This window comes from Heterodontus francisci, chromosome 9 (assembly GCF_036365525.1).
Source record: "Heterodontus francisci isolate sHetFra1 chromosome 9, sHetFra1.hap1, whole genome shotgun sequence".
NCBI classification, from domain to species: Eukaryota; Metazoa; Chordata; class Chondrichthyes; order Heterodontiformes; family Heterodontidae; genus Heterodontus; species Heterodontus francisci.
This window is the reverse complement of record NC_090379.1, coordinates 96,494,789-96,514,465: the sequence shown is the minus strand read 5'-3', so window position 1 is coordinate 96,514,465 and position 19,677 is coordinate 96,494,789. Positions and strand designations below refer to the sequence as shown.

General features: G+C 43.5%; 1 protein-coding gene across 5 annotated transcripts in view; it reads right to left on the bottom strand.

Annotated features, from left to right (window-relative positions):
• Positions 1-19,677, bottom strand: part of pcnx1 (pecanex 1) — a 303,868-nt gene that overhangs the window by 191,836 nt on the left and 92,355 nt on the right. The window contains exon 2 of one of the 5 annotated variants that reach the window (XM_068039552.1): positions 2,294-2,375. The exons of the other annotated variants lie outside the window; for them this stretch is intronic. Coding sequence (XP_067895653.1) covers positions 2,294-2,375 — 82 coding nt within the window. The remainder of the gene's footprint in view (positions 1-2,293; positions 2,376-19,677) is intronic. 5 annotated transcript variants of the gene reach the window in all.

The following is a 19,677-nucleotide window of genomic DNA, read 5'->3' as shown; positions in this document are numbered from 1 at the left end:
TCTGCTTCACTACATCTCTCTCCTTCATTAAGACACTCGGTAAAACCTATCTCTTTGACCACGCTTTTGGTCATCTATCCTAATATCTCTTGATGTGGCTCCATGTCAACTTTTGTTTGATATCACTCCTGAGAAGTGCTTTGGGATGTTTTACAATGTTGAAGATGCTGCACAAGTGCAAGATGTTGTTGCTTTTGCTGTTGTAGTAAAATAACAAAATCAAAGACAAATTCTAACATGGAAACAGGCTATTCAGCCCGATCAGTAAGTGTTGATGTTTATTCTCTGCACGGGCAGTAGATCTAATTCCATGTGCCCCTGTCCCTTTAACACCCTTTGCTTCAACCACCCATCTAACCTATTCTTAAATGTCGACATAGTCACTGCTCTATTTAACAACTCTGATAAAAGATTATGAGGTTGTGGAATGCGCCTTGTAAAAAAAAGTTTTTCCAGCACTCTGTCCTAAATCCCTTACATTTGAATTTATGACCATGCCCCCCTTTTCACCTCAATCACCAGCAACAACGGTTTCTGTCTATTTTGTCCCTAACTTGATTAATACTAAACATCACCCCCAATCTCAGTTCAAATGAAAGCACACACAACTCCAACTGCAGTCTTCCTAAAGTTTTCCATAAATGCTGTAACAAGTATCTATTTGTATATTCTGTATGTTTTGCCATAAAATCCAGTATTCCATTACTTTTTTTTTTACAGCCTTATTCACTTGAGGCGCTGCTGTTAATGTATTGTGAACTGCACCTCAAAATTACACTGCTCTTCCAAATCTGCATTCATTCAAAATATAAACAGTACTTTCAGTATTCACCGAAACACATTACTTCACACTTCCTGACACTGAATTCTATCTGTCACTTTTTCACCCAATTCACTATCAATAATCCCCCGCAGCTTCCTTTGGTCCTCAGAATTATTCACTATGCCTTCTGTTTTAGTATTACGTACAAATTTGGAGGTCACAGCTTCAAGCCATATATTCAAATAATTAATGTATATAAAGAGACCCCTATAGAACACCACTAGTCTCATCCAACCACTTTGAGAAACTGCCCTCAATTATACTCTCCACTCCATCCTAACCATTCTTTATCCAATTTGCTATCCTTCCCCTAATTCCTTACCCCTTAATCTCAAGTTCCCTCCCATATGGTGCCATCTGAAAAGGAAATCAGGGGCGAACTCTTTCTGTAAAAAGTAATTCCCCTCAGCTCTCACTGCAGGCAAAAAAATGAAAATACCATTTGGAGAGAGCCTCAATTTTTATTTTCAGCCTTAAGAAGTCACCTATTTGTCCTTTACTTCCCTCCCAATTCCGTGCTCCAGCCCACTGGGCTGGAGCAACTTTAGTCATTTTAATATGAACTGGCACTTCAAGGTCCCTGATAATGATTTGAAGCATGAAAACACCAAACATAAATAGGCAGTGATTTTTTTTTCTCAAAAAAATTGGCAAAGCATTCTAATATCCTTCAACTGTTTAATTTGCAAACATTTTAATATAATATACAATACAAGCTGTAGAATGACCCAATAATGAACTGCAAGTTATTTCTTAACAAACCTGCAGCAATGGCAATACACTTGCTAATTTTCATTGTGAATATCATCTGGCATCTATGTGGAAAACACATACAGCTACTCAGTAAGGCAAACAAACCAAATAATTATACACCACATAGAACTTCTTTTGTAACCCTTCCCATGCACAAGTTATACACACTTGATTCCAACAAGACTCTCAAGTTTGTTGCTGAATGAGCAGCTGTGCTCCCAACCTCTGCCATTACCTCGATTAGTAGGATGGTAGGAGGTATAAACTGTTAGCTTGACAGGATGTGCCGATCCAATATTTGCACAGAAATGTCACAGCTGTCAATCTGCATTTTTCTGAGCACAAACTTATTGCTCAAAGTGGGGGTAACCGACCCTCCATTGCCCCACTTTATGATACCAAGTATTAGTTACAATGCTCAACATCACCAAGTTGTCCCTGAATAAACCACAAACAATATTTTTTAAATTGCCAATTATACACTGCACACGTTTATTAAACAAAGGCTGATTTAATCTGGGAAGGATTCTCAAAGTTGCTTAAATTTTGAGAGCATGAACATCCTCAGGTTCCAAATTCCTTATATGTAATAGTGCCATTGTAGGATAGGTGTAAAGCAGAAATTAGGCGCTTTCACATGAGCAGAGGTTGAAGGTGGGAGGTGTGGTGGGAGTGGGGAATCATGGGACCAGGTTATCATGGGCCATTTTCACACACCTCCTTGTGCCCAGCTTGACAGCATTGGTAGAGGTCTGGCAGCTTGTCCTCTTGGCAGGTGAAGGTGCATGGCAGGGAAAATCTGTGCAGGGAAAAGGGGAGAAAAACAAATTACAAAACACAGCGGATCAAGCTTCTTCTGTCGTGGTTTAATGATGTAATTTGAAACCTCTGAATTTTAAAGAAAAAACCCACTTTCATTTATCTAGCACCTTTCATGACCTCAGGTCGTCCCTTCGCCCTTCACAGCCAATGAAGTACTTCTGAGGTTTTAACATAAGGAAACTGCAAGATCATGGCTTGATAACCTGTTTTAGTAACATTGGTTGAGGGATAGATGCTGGCCAAGACACCAGAGGAACTCCACTGCTAATCCTCAAATAGTGCTACGTCCACTGACTAGGGCAGACATGGCCTCGGTTTAAAGTCTCATCTGAAAGTGGGCGCGTCCAAGAGTGCAGCATTCCCTTAATCCTGCATTTAAGTATCAAACGACATGCACAAGTCTCTGAAGTGGAGCTTGAACCCATGGCTTTCTTACTCAGAGGCAAGAGCACTACTTCTGAATTAAGGCTAACTGTGGAAGCAATTAGTAACTTCAAAATCTAAGTGGTATCCAATGTTTTTGGCAACGTGAAATACTTAGGCTGACAGAGGGAAGCAACTATTCAGTTATTGCTTCTACAGCAGGTGGAAAAACAGGATCGAATTACATACAGTGGAATACAATCCTGACTTATACTACCACAGTCTTTGGTTTGAATCCAGGCCAGACTGATGGGATACAAATCTGGCTCCAACAGCTGGAAAGATTTGAAGTGAAATGAGTTTATGGTGTCGGGGAGACGGGCATAGGGAACCATGGGATATCTGGCATAACTCAGGTCCCTGTAACTTGAGAAAGCTTGCCTGCTCAACGCATCAATTATGTGAATATCTAATCAGAAGGTAACGAGCTCAGGAGGGAGATACCCAAATCCTATGAATAGCCTAAGAATCCTATGAATAGGGTAATCAAGAGTTTGACAAGGTGAATAATATAACCAAGGCAGAATGAGATCAGGGAAAGCAATAGATGGGAGATGATGTAATTAAGAAACAGTTTACCAAGTAAACCCCCTGTGTATAAAATGACGACTGGAACAATGTACTAGCAGAACCCCTACAATCATTCGTGAGAGGAGGACTTCTCCTTGCATGCTCGTAAATAAGGATCGCTCGTTAGTACAAGACATCCGACTCTCGGGGCATTTTTGGGTACCGGGGCAAGCCCTCACCCTTACATTTGGCGTAGTCAGAAGGATATACCACTTCGGGACCGCGACAGTGAGGAGACCAAAGGGAGAGTACCTTTTACTTTACCACCCATAGCTAGGAAAGGTCTGCCTCACAGTTGTGGGACTGGTACTTTAATTGGGTATCAAAGAACCAACGCCTGGAGACTCGAGTGCCGAGTGATCAAAGCGCACAGCAGGGTAGTATGTCACACGAGTTGACAGAAACCGGGCAGAGAGCTGCGCTGAGAAAGCCGCATTGCAGAACCACATAGGAGATGAAGCCACGCAGGGGATCTAAAGGTAACCTGAAAGCTGTTACCACACAGGAGACCGCGCTGAGAGAGACCACAAAGCAGACCTTCACAGGAGGTCGAGCTGCACAGGGGATTTAAAGGTTATCCCATAGGTCCATATACCACGTAGGGGATTTTAAGGACATCCCGCAGGTCAATACCGCCCAGGGGATTAAAAGGGCATCCTACAGGTCAACACCGCTCAGGCAGACCACACTCTGACAGAATGACCAATAGTGCAGAAGGTCTAGATTGGGGATCGGAGGGGTCCCTTACCAGGTTTACAGCAGATGAGAACTTGATCAGTAAAATGAAAAAAAGATAGGTGGAAATCTAATGACCACCCCCCCCCCCCCACCCCAACCTGCCCCCACCCCACCCCAACCTGCCCCCACCCCCAGAAGAACAGAAAGCATGGCAGAAGGGCCAAAAAAAAGGTCTGAAGGATAAGACAATTAGGATCAGAATCAATTCTTATATGGGACTCTCCCGGTGAGTGCACAAACATTTCCAAAAGCAGAAACAAATTAACAGCCCGTCCAGAAACAAGTCCAGAGATAGAAACAAGTTTCAGGAAACGATAGGTAGAAATTACATTGGAATTACCACAGAAGTTTAAAATGCTGTTAAAAAGACAAAAGAAGAAAAACTTGTGTGTGTGTGTGTGTGTGTGTGTGTCAGTCTATGTTGGTGTTTGGTCTCTTTGTGTGTTCAGAAATTGTTGAATGGTAAATGTGAATGTATGTGAAGCGTCTGAGTGAAGTTGTATTAAATTGGTGCAAGTTAAAAGAAGAAGCTAGAAGAAGTTATGATAAAGAGGAGTGTTTAAGTTATTAGAAAGGATTGCTTTCTAACTTGCTTTGTTTGGTGGTAGTGAAATTTATAGGGTGGGTCCGGGTTGTACAGATTTCAGACAACCTTGTCGGTGAAGCAGAACAGTAGATGCAGGGGTCCACATGTAAAGACAGATAAATTAAAGCAGTCTGGCTGTTGGTGTATCAGGCTAAGTGAAAGCAGCAGAAGGAAAAGCGTGGACAGTCAGAGTTAGAATTGAGTAAATTGAGAAAAGAGAAGATAGGTGTGCCATAGTTGACAGGACAAAGAGTCAATTACAGAAAGAAAGGGATAAACGAGAGGAGGAACGACTCAGACATAAAAGAGACAACTCGGTGGGCCGGAAAAGTGGAATTCCTGAAGGCATATTGTGCTGATTATAGCAAGGGAAAGGGAAAAGAGGGAGGCAGATGAGAGATTGTTGTAAGCAGAGGTTTAGTGAAGCTGAGCAGGAGCAAGATTTACTCAGCCCTAACAGAGGAAAGGAAGAATGGCTCGAGGCACATGGGACAAAATGAAGACTTGGGTAGCTAGGGCTATGGGCCTCAGAAAAGGGGACGTATACCAGCTAGTTGAGAATACTCATCAAAGAATGACTGTGAAAGGCTGCTACATAACCTCTTGGAATTTGTCTGCTTGTGAGAGTTTATCTTTTTCCTTTAGTTTCTAATTATAGTTGTTGCAAGACATTTGAAGAAAGGAGAATTGGGATCTTTGAAGTAATTGATCTATTTCTGTTTCCCTTCCTTTAAATACAAGTGCTACTCTTTTCTGTCTGTGGGTGTGTGTGGATTTATTTATTTTATTTGGGCACATGATGTTTGTGTCCTTGAATTTGTGATTTTCAGTGAGATTTTAAAACCTAGACATAGTGGCACAAACTACTGGCAACTGGGAATGAAGCTCCAGTTTGTTTTTCAGATATAAAAATAAGTCCAGAGCCTTGTAAAAGTCCGACAGAAACTCAGTTTTAGCCTTTCAAATTTTTGCAGCGAGATAAAGACGACACAATTCAAATGTGGTTAAGTAGAGATCAGAACTTAGAAGTTACTCTAAAGGACAGGGAAAAATTGCCAGGAGTAGGGGATCAAGTGATTGTTAGGGTCCTACTTGCAAAACCAAGCTTAGCATCTCGCTGGCAAGGACATTAAGAGGTCCCAATGACCAGCAACACTTGTACATATGGATGTGGAAGGGAAAGACAGGTGGAAACACTGGACACAGATCAAGGAGTATGGAAACGCAAATAATAAGGACTAACCAGTGACAACCTGCGTCCGCTATGTTCTCTCTTTACAGGACCACGAAAACCACAGTACTGCTGATATGTCTGGCAACCACGAGCGCGGAAGGAACCAAGTCGGTTGACTGGGGGACTCAACAAGGCCTGTTCTTTAAGAACTTGAGCAATGCCAATTGTGATCGGGCGGGTGGAACATTAAATGCCACGATTAACAAACTATACCTAAGGAGTAGCTCAGGGCAGTTGGGAATGGGAAATGGCAGCGCCTAAAGTTGTAAAGTGGGGCAATGAAAGTTCCCTTTATACTTAAAGCGGTCATGCATAAATCTAGCGTCAGTATCATCCACTGCAGTTCTAACTTTATTACCCTTAGTTATTGGATTAAGTTCTATTCAAGTTATTTATTATTAAATTGTCTAACCAACATGAATGTTGACTGCAGGGTCCCATTTTGGGTAATCTGTTCATTATTTGTATCCTGAACGAGAGAGGTTGTTCGACTCCATTAAGTGTACATGAGCACATTGGCTAGCTTCGTGGCTGAACTGCATAGCCAGATTCACTGACTCAACTGTAACCCTTAATTTAAAAAAATTGAATTACTAGAATAATTGTGTAGAGCCAGTCGGTATTTATTCATGAATTATAGCTGTTAGCTATAATGAGCTTGCTGACTTCTAAATCATATTGAGCAAAGCAATGTTTAAATGGAATTTTAAGTTCGATTTGAACTTAACCAACATGCGAGCAAAACACTAAGAACCAGGGGCATCCAAACCCTTCTCGGGGTAGAGAATACAGGGATCATAGGAGATAGCAAATGGTCAAAGTATTACCTTGTACCCAAATACGCGATCCAGAGAGATTCCTTCCTTACGGGATCTCGCTGGCTGGGTGCAGGGAACAATGTGGTCTGTCCACATCATATAGGGATAGGACAAGAGCCACGCATGGTTTTAACAGCACCCTAAACTGTACCCTTGAAATTTCCAGCGCGTGCCATGATCCAACACAGGTGCCTTCATAGATCTCACTAAAGCCTTTGACCTCGTCAGCAAACGTGGTCTCTTCAGACTACTAGCCAAGATCGGATGTCCATCAAAGCTACTAAGTATCACCGCCTCATTCCACGACAATATGAAAGGCATAGTTCAGCATAATGGTGCCTCATCAGACCCCTTTCCTATGCTGAGTGGCGTGAAACAGGGCTGTGTTCTCGCACCTTCACTGTTTGGGATCTTCTTCTCCCTGCTGCTCTCACATGCGTTCAAGCCTTCAGAAGAAGGAATTTTCCTCCACACAAGATCAGATGGCAGGTTGTTCAACCTTGCCCGTCTTAGAACGAAGACCAAAGTACAGAAAGTCCTCATCAGGGAACTCCTCTTTGCTGATGATGCTGCATTAACATCCAACACGGAAGAGTGTCAGCAGAGACTCATCAACAGGATTGCAGCTGCCTGCAATGAATTTGGCCTAACCATCAGTCTCAAGAAAATGAACATCATGGGACAGGGCGTCAGAAATGCTCCAACCATCAATATCGGTGACCACACTCTGGAAGTGGTTCAAGAGTTCACCTACCTAGGCTCAACTATCACCAGTAACCTGTCTCTCGATGCAGAAATCAACAAGAGCATGGGAAAGGCGTCTGCCGCTATGTCCAGACTGGCCAAGAGGTGTAGGAAAATGGCGCACTGACATGGAACACAAAGGTCCGAGTGTTTCAAGCCTGTGTCCTCAGTACCTTTGCTCTACAGCAGCAAGGCCTGGACAACGTATGTCAGCCAAGAGCAACGGCTCAACGCATTCCATCTTCGCTGTCTCCGGAGAATCCTTGGCATCAGGTGGCAGGACCGTATCTCCAACGCAAAAGTCCTTGAGGTGGCCAACATCCCCAGCATGTACGCCCTACTGAGTGAGCGGCGCTTGAGATGTCTTGGCCATGTGAGCCACATGGAAGATGGCAGGGTCCCCAAGGATGCATTGTACAGCGAGTTCGTCACTGGTATCAGATCCACCAACCTTCGATATCTCCCTTTTAACGACGTCTGCAAACGAGACATGAAGTCTTGCGACATTGATCACAAGTCGTGGGAGTCAGTTGCCAGTGATCGCCAGAGCTGGCGGACAGCTATAAAGGCAGGGCTAAAAAGAGGCCAGTCGAAGAAGCCTACCAGTTGGCAGGAAAAGAGACAGCAGTGTAAGGAGAGAGCCAACTGTGTAACAGCCCCGACAACCAATTTTATCTGCAGCGCCTGTGGAAGAGTCTGTCACTCTAGAATTGGCCTTTATAGCCACTCCAGGCGCTGCTCCACAAACCACTGACCACCTCTAGGTGCTTACCCATTGTCTCTCGAAGCCAAAGAAGCAACTGTACCCATGGAATTTCCAAAGCCTGCCATGAACCAGCACAGGTGGCACATCATGGAGAAGGGGAATACTGCGGAACCACCAGCGAACCTTAATACCAGTACAGTAACGTCCATTGCCCGGTGTTCAACTCTAGTTTCTGCTTCCACCCCAGGGCCCCAACAACAATAGGACATTCGGCGATTACTCACATCCAGCCTCCCCGTAGGGAGTGGATGACCATAACTGATGATCGAGCAGAGACTTGTTGAGATACCTGCTTCCCGAGGGGAAGTGAATCCCTAAACTGCTGGAACATCTACTGAAGGTGAGGGAAGTGGCCAGGACAGCAATGAAGCAGTATCACCAAATCCAACAGGAAGTCAAGCAACTGGGAGGATGTGGTAGCCGAACTGGAGGACGCATCGTGCTGGGAGGCGGTTTGGGACTGGGGTATTAGAGTGGACGTTCACTCTGGATTAGAATTGATTCCCATGTACTGGTAGCGGTGCAGTTGCTAATTGCTATCGGATTATGGTTGAATGTTGTCAGACATTATTTAGAAAATGTAACTGTGCAAATCTAACCACCTGTCTGGCCAACAGTGATGGAGTAGGAGCACTTAGCATTAGTTGGCCATCTTGCTAGTAGCCCAGGGCCAACAGGGAAGACTGAAGGGGTGTACCCCAGGAGTACTGCAGTCTTGACTAAAATTGCTGTAATTTATGTAGAATAATACAAAGTATCAATCCCAGAATAAGCCTGGTCACTAGGACAGAAATGAAGATGCTAGGGAAGGATCCGGAGCTAGTCGAAACCAGCAGGATCCCCGGATTATTCAACGGGCAGAGGATCCTAGGGTAATGCTACCTTGGGCCAGGTTCTGGCCAAGGGCCAAAAGGGGGATCTGTAGGGGAGACTGGCATCGGGAACCATGGGATACTTGGTGTAATTTAGGTCCCTGCAACTTGAGAAAGCTTGCCTGCTGGACACACACGGATTATATGAATACATAATCAGAAGGTAACGGGCTCAGGAGGGAGATACCCGAATCCGATGAATGGCCTATGAATCCTATGAATAGGGTAATCAAGAGGTTGACGGGGTGAATAATATAACCAGGGCAGGATGAGATCAGGGAAGGCAATAGATGGGAGATGATGTAATTAAGAAACAGTTTACAAGTAAACCTCCTGTAAAACTGTATAAAATGACAACTGCAACAATGTACTAGCAGAACCCCTACAATCATTCATGAGAGTAGGACTTCTCCTTGCATGCTCATAAATAAAGATCCCGGGCAAGCCCTCATCCTTACTGTGGCAACAGTCTCAACCGCACATTGATGGCACCCCGAATCCAAGCAGGATGCAGGCGGATGGAGGAAAGCCAGGCTTCGCTCCCCCGTTTGAGGGAGTCGCCGTGTGGCTCAGGCCCAACTCCAGCCCGCTGTTGGACCACAGGAAAGCAGTGGCGAGCGGCCACCACCGTCACCTGGGCCATGGACACCGCCTGAGGAAAGTGACGCTGACCAGGCCCACCTTCTGCCAGCATTGTACCGACTTCATCTGGGGGCTCGGTGGCTTCCAGTGCAAGCGTGAGTCTGCAGCCGGGTCTGGGAGTCGCGTTTCGAGGGCTCGGAAATCTGGGGTGCGGGGGGCGGCTTTCTGGGGAAATGTCTCTGGGTGAAGGCAGATTCTCTTCATTCGGCTCTCATTTGCCTCGAATTATGTCCAGGGGATAGCATGGGCTCGAAGAGCCGAGTGGCCGCAGATAGTCGGGACTTTTGCTACGACAATTGTGGATGGTGGAGGGTATTTCAGCATAGAGTGTGTACTCAACTTGTTAGGGGCCCTGCTCAGGGATACAACTTAACAACCCCACTGCCTTGTGGGCGCCTCGGGAAAGACCAAGGCTAAGGGAGTCAACCCCAACAGAAAATCCGCAGCGGAGCCCCTAAGACCGTCACGTGTCACCTTTGGCATGTTTCTGGCAGGTCCTGCAGCCAAACTGGTGCCAAACGTCATGCTCTGCACTCCTTTGGACCCCACTAGGAAGGCCGAGAAGGGGGTTTTGATGCTTGGGCAACTCGCAACCTCCATATGTTCTGCCCAGGCATGTGCTATGGAGAGATCACACCATAGTCGCCTCACAGCGACTAAAAACAACATGGAAAGCAGCAGTCACTGGTTTTAAGTCCAGCTCAACTGGCGTAGAGATTGGGCGCCATGGGTTGCCTTTGTCGATGGAAGAGGTCGTCGCATCTCATTGGGCAGCTATCGCCCACCTCAAACCGGGCAGCCCCTGGTCAGAAATGTTCTGTCCACTTGCTTCAATGGGTGCTTGGAGCTCAGGTCATTGCCCAAGTGGACTGTAACATCGCACCAAACAGCACGACAAGAAAAGGAAAGAAGGTACCAGCCCTTCGTTTTGCAAGCTGGTATGTCAGAACTTCTAGGTGCTTAGCCATTGTGTCTCGAGACAAGGAGGCCAAAAAGGAAAAGGAAGTCTCGACCCCAGTCCCACTGCATACAATTCCTCCTGTACCTGCACTGTTTAAAAACTTGTATTTATTCTTACTAGTTAGGTGGCATCCATTGCTAATCAATCCCAGAATGATTTCTAAACAGCTGCCATTTTGGGTGTCTGAGCCAAGAAAGAGCTGATCTGTTGACATAGGCAGCTGGTCAGTGAGCTACTCTCAGCAACTATCTCGTTTTCTGGATTCCAAACCTCTTTTACTAAAGTGGTATTTATTTAATAATAATCCAACAAAACATTGTCAGCCCTGATATATTAACATAGGCTTTACTACATTTCACTAATGCCATTTTATATTTCTACTCTTTTTATTAGCATTCATTACTGCAACTATAAGATGTTTGTTAGCCAGTGTCAGTGTACACTAAGTTGCATTTATATAGTAGCACAGAATTGTTAGAGCACAGAAGGAGGCCAATCGGCACATCATGTCTGTACCGGCTCTCCAAATGAACAATTCAACAAATGCCATTCCCCACCTTCTCCCCGTAACCCTGCATTATTCTTACCTTTCAGATAACAGTCTAATTCCCTTTTGAATGCTTCAATTGAACCTGCCTGCACTGAAGGCCTGCTACCGGACCCGAACCCGACAGGTGTCGGGTTCAGGTCGGGTCAGGCCCCTCTACTGGGTCCGGCTTTCGGGCTCGGGTCGGGCCGGATACACATGGTAAGTGCTCTGCTGGTAAGCATTAAAAATAAAAAACTTAGCTGAGCTGGGCATCCGGGACAAAACTGAGTCTGCGCAGTGAGTGAGTGATATCACTATGACATCATCATGCATGCGCTGCAGCTTCGTGGAGCTTCCCAGTCGGAAGGTAAGTAAAGGAAAGGGATGGTTGGGTCGGGCTCAGGTCCACTTTGGATCGGTCGGGGTCAGGTCGGGTTCTTTTTCCTGACCTAAGCAGGTCTTTAGCCTGCACCACACTCTCAAGTGGTGCATTCCAGATCCTAACCACTCGCTGCATGACTTAATTTTTCCTCATGTCGCTGTTGCTTCTTTTGCCAATCACGTTAAGTCTGCACCCTCTTGTTCTTGATCCTTTCACGTGTGAAAACAGTTTTTCCCTATCCACTCTGTCCAGACCAATGATTTTGAATACCTCCATCAAATCTCCTCTCAGTTTTCGCTTCTCCAAGGAAAATAGTTCCAACTTCTGTCAGTCACTATAAACTGGTGCATTCTCCATGGCAATGCCTCCATCAATCATAGTCCACTTGCCAACCAATCAGCACTCTCTTCTCATACAGTATAAATTTGTTGCTTTTCCTTACACTGGTATTCTTATGAAATTATCCTGATGAGTGCAAGACGAAAAGCTCGATAAAATGTCTGTATTTACATCCTTTCTTGAACAAGGGAGTAACATTTGCAATTCTCCAGTTCTCTGGCACCGCCCGAGTCTAAGGAAGACCACAATTTCCAATCTCACTTCTCTCAGTATCCTTGGACGCATCTCATCCAGCCCTGACGCTACTGGTATCTTTGCATAGTAAAACATCCCTGTGAAGTGCATTGCATTTCACAAAAGAAGTGGGTGACTTGGAAACAAGGCCAAAAAAGAAATATCTGGGAATTGATTTTCAAAAGAAAAACAAGTGAACAGCCGAAGTTACTTTCCCCATTTCCACAGTTATGCACCAACCATTGCCAAGAGGGGGAGTTTTGGAACTGCTTCTAGCTCTTAGCCAATGTTCCTCTCGGCTGCTAGAAGCTGTGCATGAAAAGCACAATACTTTTGATTTTCTTTGTTCTGTCATTCCCTGTGGGGAAGTGCAGGATTTTGATTCAGTAACTTTCCATAGCAGTGCAGCTGATGTATGAAATTCAGCAACAGAGTCAAATTGAACCTCGTAACATTGTTTCCTCATAGGATGCACTGATTCTCCAATGTGCTGTTCCACACATGATACACTGGGTAGTAAACTAAAAAAAGGCACACCACAATTCACCAAATATGAAAAGCAACCAAGAAAGTGTCTCATGGATTCGGAGATAACTGAAACGGCGGGGGGCGGCACAGCGGCGCAGTGGTTAGCACCGCAGCCTCACAGCTCCAGCGACCTGGGTTCGGTTCTGGGTACTGCCTGCGTGGAGTTTGCAAGTTCTCCCTGTGACCGCGTGGGTTTCTGCTGGGTGCTCCGGTTTCCTCCCACAGCCAAAGACTTGCAGGTTGATAGGTAAATTGGCCATTGTAAATTGCCCCTAGTGTAGGTAGGTGGTAGGAGAATGGTGGGGATGTAGTCGAGAATATGGGATTGATGTAGAATTAGTATAAATGGGTGGTTGTTGGTCAACAGACTCGGTGGGCTGAAGGGCCTGTTTCAATGCTGTATCTCTATGACTCTATTAACATGCTTAATGTTATTGAGCTGGAAAATTAATTTTAAAGTATAGAATGTTTATTGGCATGTGCTATAGTTATATGAATATATATATAAACACATGCATATTTCAGCTTATCAAGAAACTGTGCACAGACCCTTTAAAAAAATCAATATAATTTTCTAATATGGTATCAGAATAAATGGCAAATTGTGAGTATGGATGTGTTCAGGTAAATTTGAAGTTGTGGCGCATCCATTTGTCCCAGCGTGAAACTTCGCCCAAAAAAGCATGCACTTAAAACCAGGAATGATCCAAACAGCACAATTTACTGAGTTTATAAGACAGAGTTTCAGATTTGACAGATTTTTGACCTGATTCAACTAATGGCCAGTATATACAGATAGCAGCTCAATGCATCAATAGTTCCGTTTTATTCTACTGTATTAAATGCAATTTCCATTCTCCTCCACTCCACCCCCTCCATTACCCCTTCCACATCAACCTTGCATCCACCCACGTCCACATATCACTCCTCCACTCCCCCTCCCCCCCTCCAATGTGGTTGATTGTGTAAAAGTAAAGCCTTGTGTATCACTAAACCATATAGGTCAGAAAAAGGATTCAGGTTCCAACTCGGACTATGCTGAGTTAGCTGAGCCACCTAGGGGGCTAAAATTAATCATAGTATCCAAGGCTAGGAAGGTGGGGCTGCTGAGAGAGGGGGAATAACTAGGGTCTCTGATTCTGATCACTATTCAATGACCTCTCCAGAATAATGCATGTGTGGACACTGATCTCAACTAGAACAAGATCATTTTTGCGTGCCATAATTTGTGCCCTCGTGCTTGAAAAGCCTGACACCAACTCTGCACTAGCTACAGGATGCGCTACAGCAACTCCCCAAGCTTCCTGTAAAAGCACAGCCAGCTCTGCAACCTCTACCATTGACAGTTATAAAACTAGCATGTTAGTCTGTTAATTGTGTATTAATTGTTTAATTATATGCAGATGGAGGGCGTTAGTTGGGGTCTTACTTGAGCACTTATAAGCAGACACTTACTGAGACTGATGGAGGTTTTTGAGTAAGGAGCTATATGTTTGTAATCCTTTACTCTGTACAATAAATGTGAAACTGAATAAAGATAGATTTCAGCATCATCCTTACACAACAAGCTTTCTGGAATTAAACAGTGTCACCTCCCTGTTCCCCTCCAAATCACAAACCATCATGGGTTTGAAAGTATTATCGCTGTTCCTGCATCACTGCTGGGGCAAAATCTTAAAATTCCCAACTTAATATATTGCAGTAACATTAGCATTCAAGGACTGCATTGATTCATGCAGAAAACCAACCACCACCTTCTCGGATCAACTAGGGATGGGCAGTAAATGTGGACTTGTCAGCATTGTTTATATCACCCGGAACAAATTAAAAAAAAGACACTTGAACAAGATGTCAGACGGCTACTAACAGACCCATATTTTTTTTAATTATTATCCATTCATAGGATTTGGGCGTCGCTGACTAGGCCAGCATTTATTGCCCATCCCTAATTGCCCTTGAACCACTGCAGTCCATTTGGACTTCGTAGCAGTTAGATAAAACTGAGTGGCTTGCTAGGCCATTTAAGAGGGTATGTAAGAGTCAACCACATTGCTGTGGGTCTGGAGTCACATGTAGGCCAGACCAGGTAAGGACAGCAGATTTCCTTCCCTAAAGGACATTAGTGAACCAGATGGGTTTTTACAACAATCGACAATGGTTTCATGGCCATTAGATCAGCTTTTTAATTCCAGATTTATTAATTGAATTCAAATTCCATCTTCTGCTGTGGTGGGATTTGAACCCATGTCCCCAGAGCAATACCCTGGGTCTCTGGGTTACTAGTCCAGTGACAACACCACTACGCCACCACCTCCCCTCATTTCACCAATCTGTGCCTTCAGAGGTAAATGGGAATAAAATTGCAAAAGAAAATTAAAAAGAATGCATCTTTTGCTGCCAAAGCAAGAAACAAGAAAGCAAGAAACAAGTGATGTCTTTTGTGCACATCAAATCTTACATTCCTTAGAATTCCCACGAAATGATCGTCAGCTTTGTGCAGTGTTATAGAATTCTGAACACCATAATGCTTTGAATAAACATTTACCAGTGATTTGGAAGAAAACTTCCCATCTGATTCTCATCTGTCTGGCAACCATATTATCAGAGCAAATACAAAAATTAATATTCACACTGCTGACGATTCCTTCCAGACAAAAACAATTTTGCACTGTAGGCATGCTCTATTCTAATCTGGCTGACAGATTGCCAATTTCCACATTGATAGCCAGCTAACTTTCAGAAACTCAGTGCTTCACATACCAGCATGTAATGCAAGGACTACGGATGTTTGCAACCATTTTTAATCAAGGATTAAAATATTAATTTGATTTAAAAGCCATGTGGAAAATACATGAATGACTCGTCCAAAAATATATCCTTCCACATGGGTTCTCAACTGGCAGGGGGCAGGGGCTCCGCGAGTAGGTTTCAAGGGTTCCACCAAAAATACTCTGTACCGTAACCTGCACACTGCCACTTTCACCTGTCATGCAGGCCCCCACCTGTCAAGAATGAGACATTAATTTCACCACGTGAACACTGATTTTTAAACTGTTAATGGAGTAAAGAAAAAAATCACACCAGACCCTTGACTGGAAAGCCATTGGCATAGTAACAGACAGTACTTGGAAAGGACAAAGGGGCCACTCCCTGTTCCAATTTAATCCACAATAGACTTTTGATTCCCAAACACTGAAGGTGGAAAAGCTAGCATTACAGGTTAACTGCTAAGATGGCAGAATACACAAACAGACGTGGTCAGACCAGTTTAGTCATATGACTAACTGGCTGTTGGAGTTTTTTTGAATTTGAACTTGCCACAGAGTTTTAAAACTCCGAAAGCAGTTTGCTCCTGGACTGAAAAGACCTCTCTCCTGTCTGCTCTGATTTCATTCTCACCTGTTTCAGAAACCACTGAAGACACATGAACCCCAAGAGAGAAAAGTCTCCGACAGTGAACAAGGTTTAAGAAGAGTACTGGGCTCCAATGAAAAGCAAGACCATATCTTCAATCAAGGACTACAGCAAGCTTGAAGCACAGTAACAAAAACCCCTCCTCAGAGATTGCTTCAAACCTTTTCACTTTATTTTTCTTCTGCTCTTTGCATATCACGTATGCAGGCTAGCGTGGTGCGCGGCGCGTATCCATAGGTGTTAACCAAATTAGAGTTTAAGTTCAAGTTTTAATAAATTTCACTTTTCTTCTTTAAACCTAAGGAGGCCTGTTTGTGCTCATTTCTTTGCCTTACAATCGGAAAGAAGAAGAACAAGGATTCACCAAGGGGGAGCACAAAACACGGTGTGTTTAAAATTAAACCCTGTTACAATAAGACCAGGTGAAGGCTGAAAGAGACCCTCCCTCAAACACCTTTCTCACCTGGTCATAACCATCCAATCAGAAATTTGGCTTCCAATTCTGGCACCATCTCTGGCAAGAGCCAATTGTTCACCTTGATTTTTTTTTTGCCTTCTTTTGGCCACCTGGCTATGCATGCGCAGTGGTAAACGCAACAGCACTGCTGATATTTGCCCATTTTCACGGACTGTACACAATGTGTGGTAGCAGGTTTCTGGTGACTGAGACAGACAGCAGCACTTAAAGGAGTAGGTAAGGCAAGTGAAGTGGGCTGCAGCTACACTCAAATAAAAACAAAGTGCTGGAAATACTCAACAGGTCTGGAGCAACTGTGGAGAAGCAAACAGAGTTGATGTTTCAGGTCTGTGACCTTTCATCAGAACATGTTGGGGACAGAAGGACACTTTGCTCCACTGTGCCGGGTGCACGATTCTTTGACCTACAGGCAACTGGGTCATGTCTGCAGCAGGGAACGAGCGGTTAAGAAAGGCATCAGGGCAACAGTGGGTGTCAAGTTTATCAGCAAGGAATGAGGCGGATTGCAGCTCTTCTCATGGCATGAAGCAGAGTTTAATGATCAGCAGCATCCACAGCCAGTCATATGTTTAAACCACACTCACTCCTAATGCACGAGATTCACAGGTTTCTTAATTTCATCGTTTTATAACTTTATCCCCTTCCATTATATGGATGATGCTTTTTTGACTTCCAGCTGCCAAGTTCCCATCTATAACCTTTCTCGGGGAGGGGAAGAATTATTTTGCTTTTAAAATCCCACATACAAGCAGGTACATACAAGCAAGCAAAATACTGCGGATGCCACAAATGTGAAATTAGAAACAGTAAATATTGAACAACACTCAGAGATAACGTTTCAGATCAATGACGAGTTCCGATGAAAGGTCATCGGACTGAAACAAATAATTCTGTTTCTCTTTCCCCAATGATGCTGCCTGACCTGCTGAGTGATTCCAGCATTGGATATGAGAATTGTTGCTCAGCACCAGCAACAAGTTTCACATTAAGTAGGTAAAACAAAGATATATATGTATATTGTATGCCTGTTTGTGGAACTGAATTTTATACAGTAAAAATACTGTATTTTGTTCTATGATTTCCATGGAATTTTTATAACACTGAAGAGGGTGGGGGGTTAGAAGCCCCATAGTTGAGCACCCTTGTTCTAGCAGACCATACTTGGTGATCGTATCCATTCTGCTTTCCATTGTCTGGAATTATATGCATTAAAAATTGAGGAATGCTTGTGGTCAGATTAGTCTGGTTATTCAGCAGATTGTTAGCTCTTTGACTCAGAAGAGCAAGAGCTGCTGCTGGCCTTTGGATCTCTGTGATCCCAAGAGAAACATCCGACCCATGATGCAATTTGAGAGATAAATTTGAATACTATTACTGTAGGTCGCTGCCAATCTGGGGATTGCAACAATGCAAGTTTCTATTAACACAAGAGTTTACTGGTCGAAGCAACTGGAACTGGGGTGTCTGTCTATGATCTGTGATCCACATGCATCTTTGCTGATCATAAGAAATATTACAACAATACTGGCTAATACTCAAATTGTTACCAAGACAATTTTAGCATGAACAAATTTAATATTTTCTTTCAAAAGGGCAGCCAAATTTAGAAAACGAAAATCTGCAACTCTATGCTAGTGATGGCACAGAGTACGCACACAAATTGTCACATTACTACAAGTGTTCCTGATAGCCAGAACCAATGATATTAGACACAAAGTGTTTGTCTGGCAACTGTTATCCAGCAAAACCCATTCTTGTACTTCATACAATAATGGAAATTTCATTACAGAAGCTCATCATGCCCATTACTGCCTCTACATTTAAGCTATCTGTTCTAATTCTACCTTGCTATTCTTCCTTATAATGCAAGGACTTGTCTGCCAGCTCTGGTGGTTCAGGTGGATGGAAAAGATTTCCTTGGCGATACAAAGAGCATTGTCTTTCCCAAGATTCCTCCCTTGCCCAATGACATCAAAGACAGATTGACTAGTTATTCATCTCATTTGTTATTTGTGGAACCTTACAACACACAAATTTGCTGCCTTCTTTGCCTACATAATAACAGTGACAATCTTTCAGAAGTAATTCGTTGAATGTGAAGTGCTTCGGGATGTGATAAAGTGCTAGATAAGTGCAAGTTCTTATTTTCTTTGAGTATCTAATTTCCTCTTAAAATGCCATCATTGACTGAGCTACAATGTTTCTTTACCCAATACTTTCTATACTCCAAAAACCCTCTGAGTCCAAGATAAATTCTATCATATGGGATGGAAGAGAAAAACAACTTGAAAAGGTGCAATATAATTTGCTCTAACAATTTAAAAAATATAAGCCTACAAGATAAATGTTATTTGGCCGATCAAACTAATTTCCTCCCCAAAGAAAACTGACCCGCTGTGCAGACAATACTGAAGAAGGAAAACAACCTAAGGGAAACCAGATAAAGATTTTGAGAGGTTTCTTCCATTGTCAAAAATAAACAGGCAAAGCTCCAGACATGAATCCAGTGTAACAGACCATACGCAAAAGTCTCACTAGCTGTCACTGCACAGGTGACTTGTTGTCCAAGCAATACAAAGCTATATTCTCCCACAAAGTATTTGTTCATGTCTCCCTGTCCTTTAGCTATATTTTGAAACAAACACTTATCCAGCTTTTTTTTTTAAATAAAATTTTTTAACTGCTTCGGCTGTGAGCTGGTTCTGTATCTCCTTCCCAAAATATTCTTTTTACCAATGGAAAGAGGTTTGGTTCATTTAGTTCCTCTATTAAAACTTATAAATTTGTACTTTTTGCCAAGTGCCCTTCTCTGAACTTCATATGGATGATCGAGCACCAACAACAAAAAATGGCATTCTTCCATCAGCTAAACCACAATTAGTGTGCCTTTCAAGCACAAAGAAAGTATAATAACATTTCTCACAACTGAAAGAACGCTTGGAAGTCGCTGGTGAGATACTCTGGGTGTTATCAGGTGTCAACCTTGGCTCGGTAGAAGTACTCTCGCCTCTGAGTCTCGCT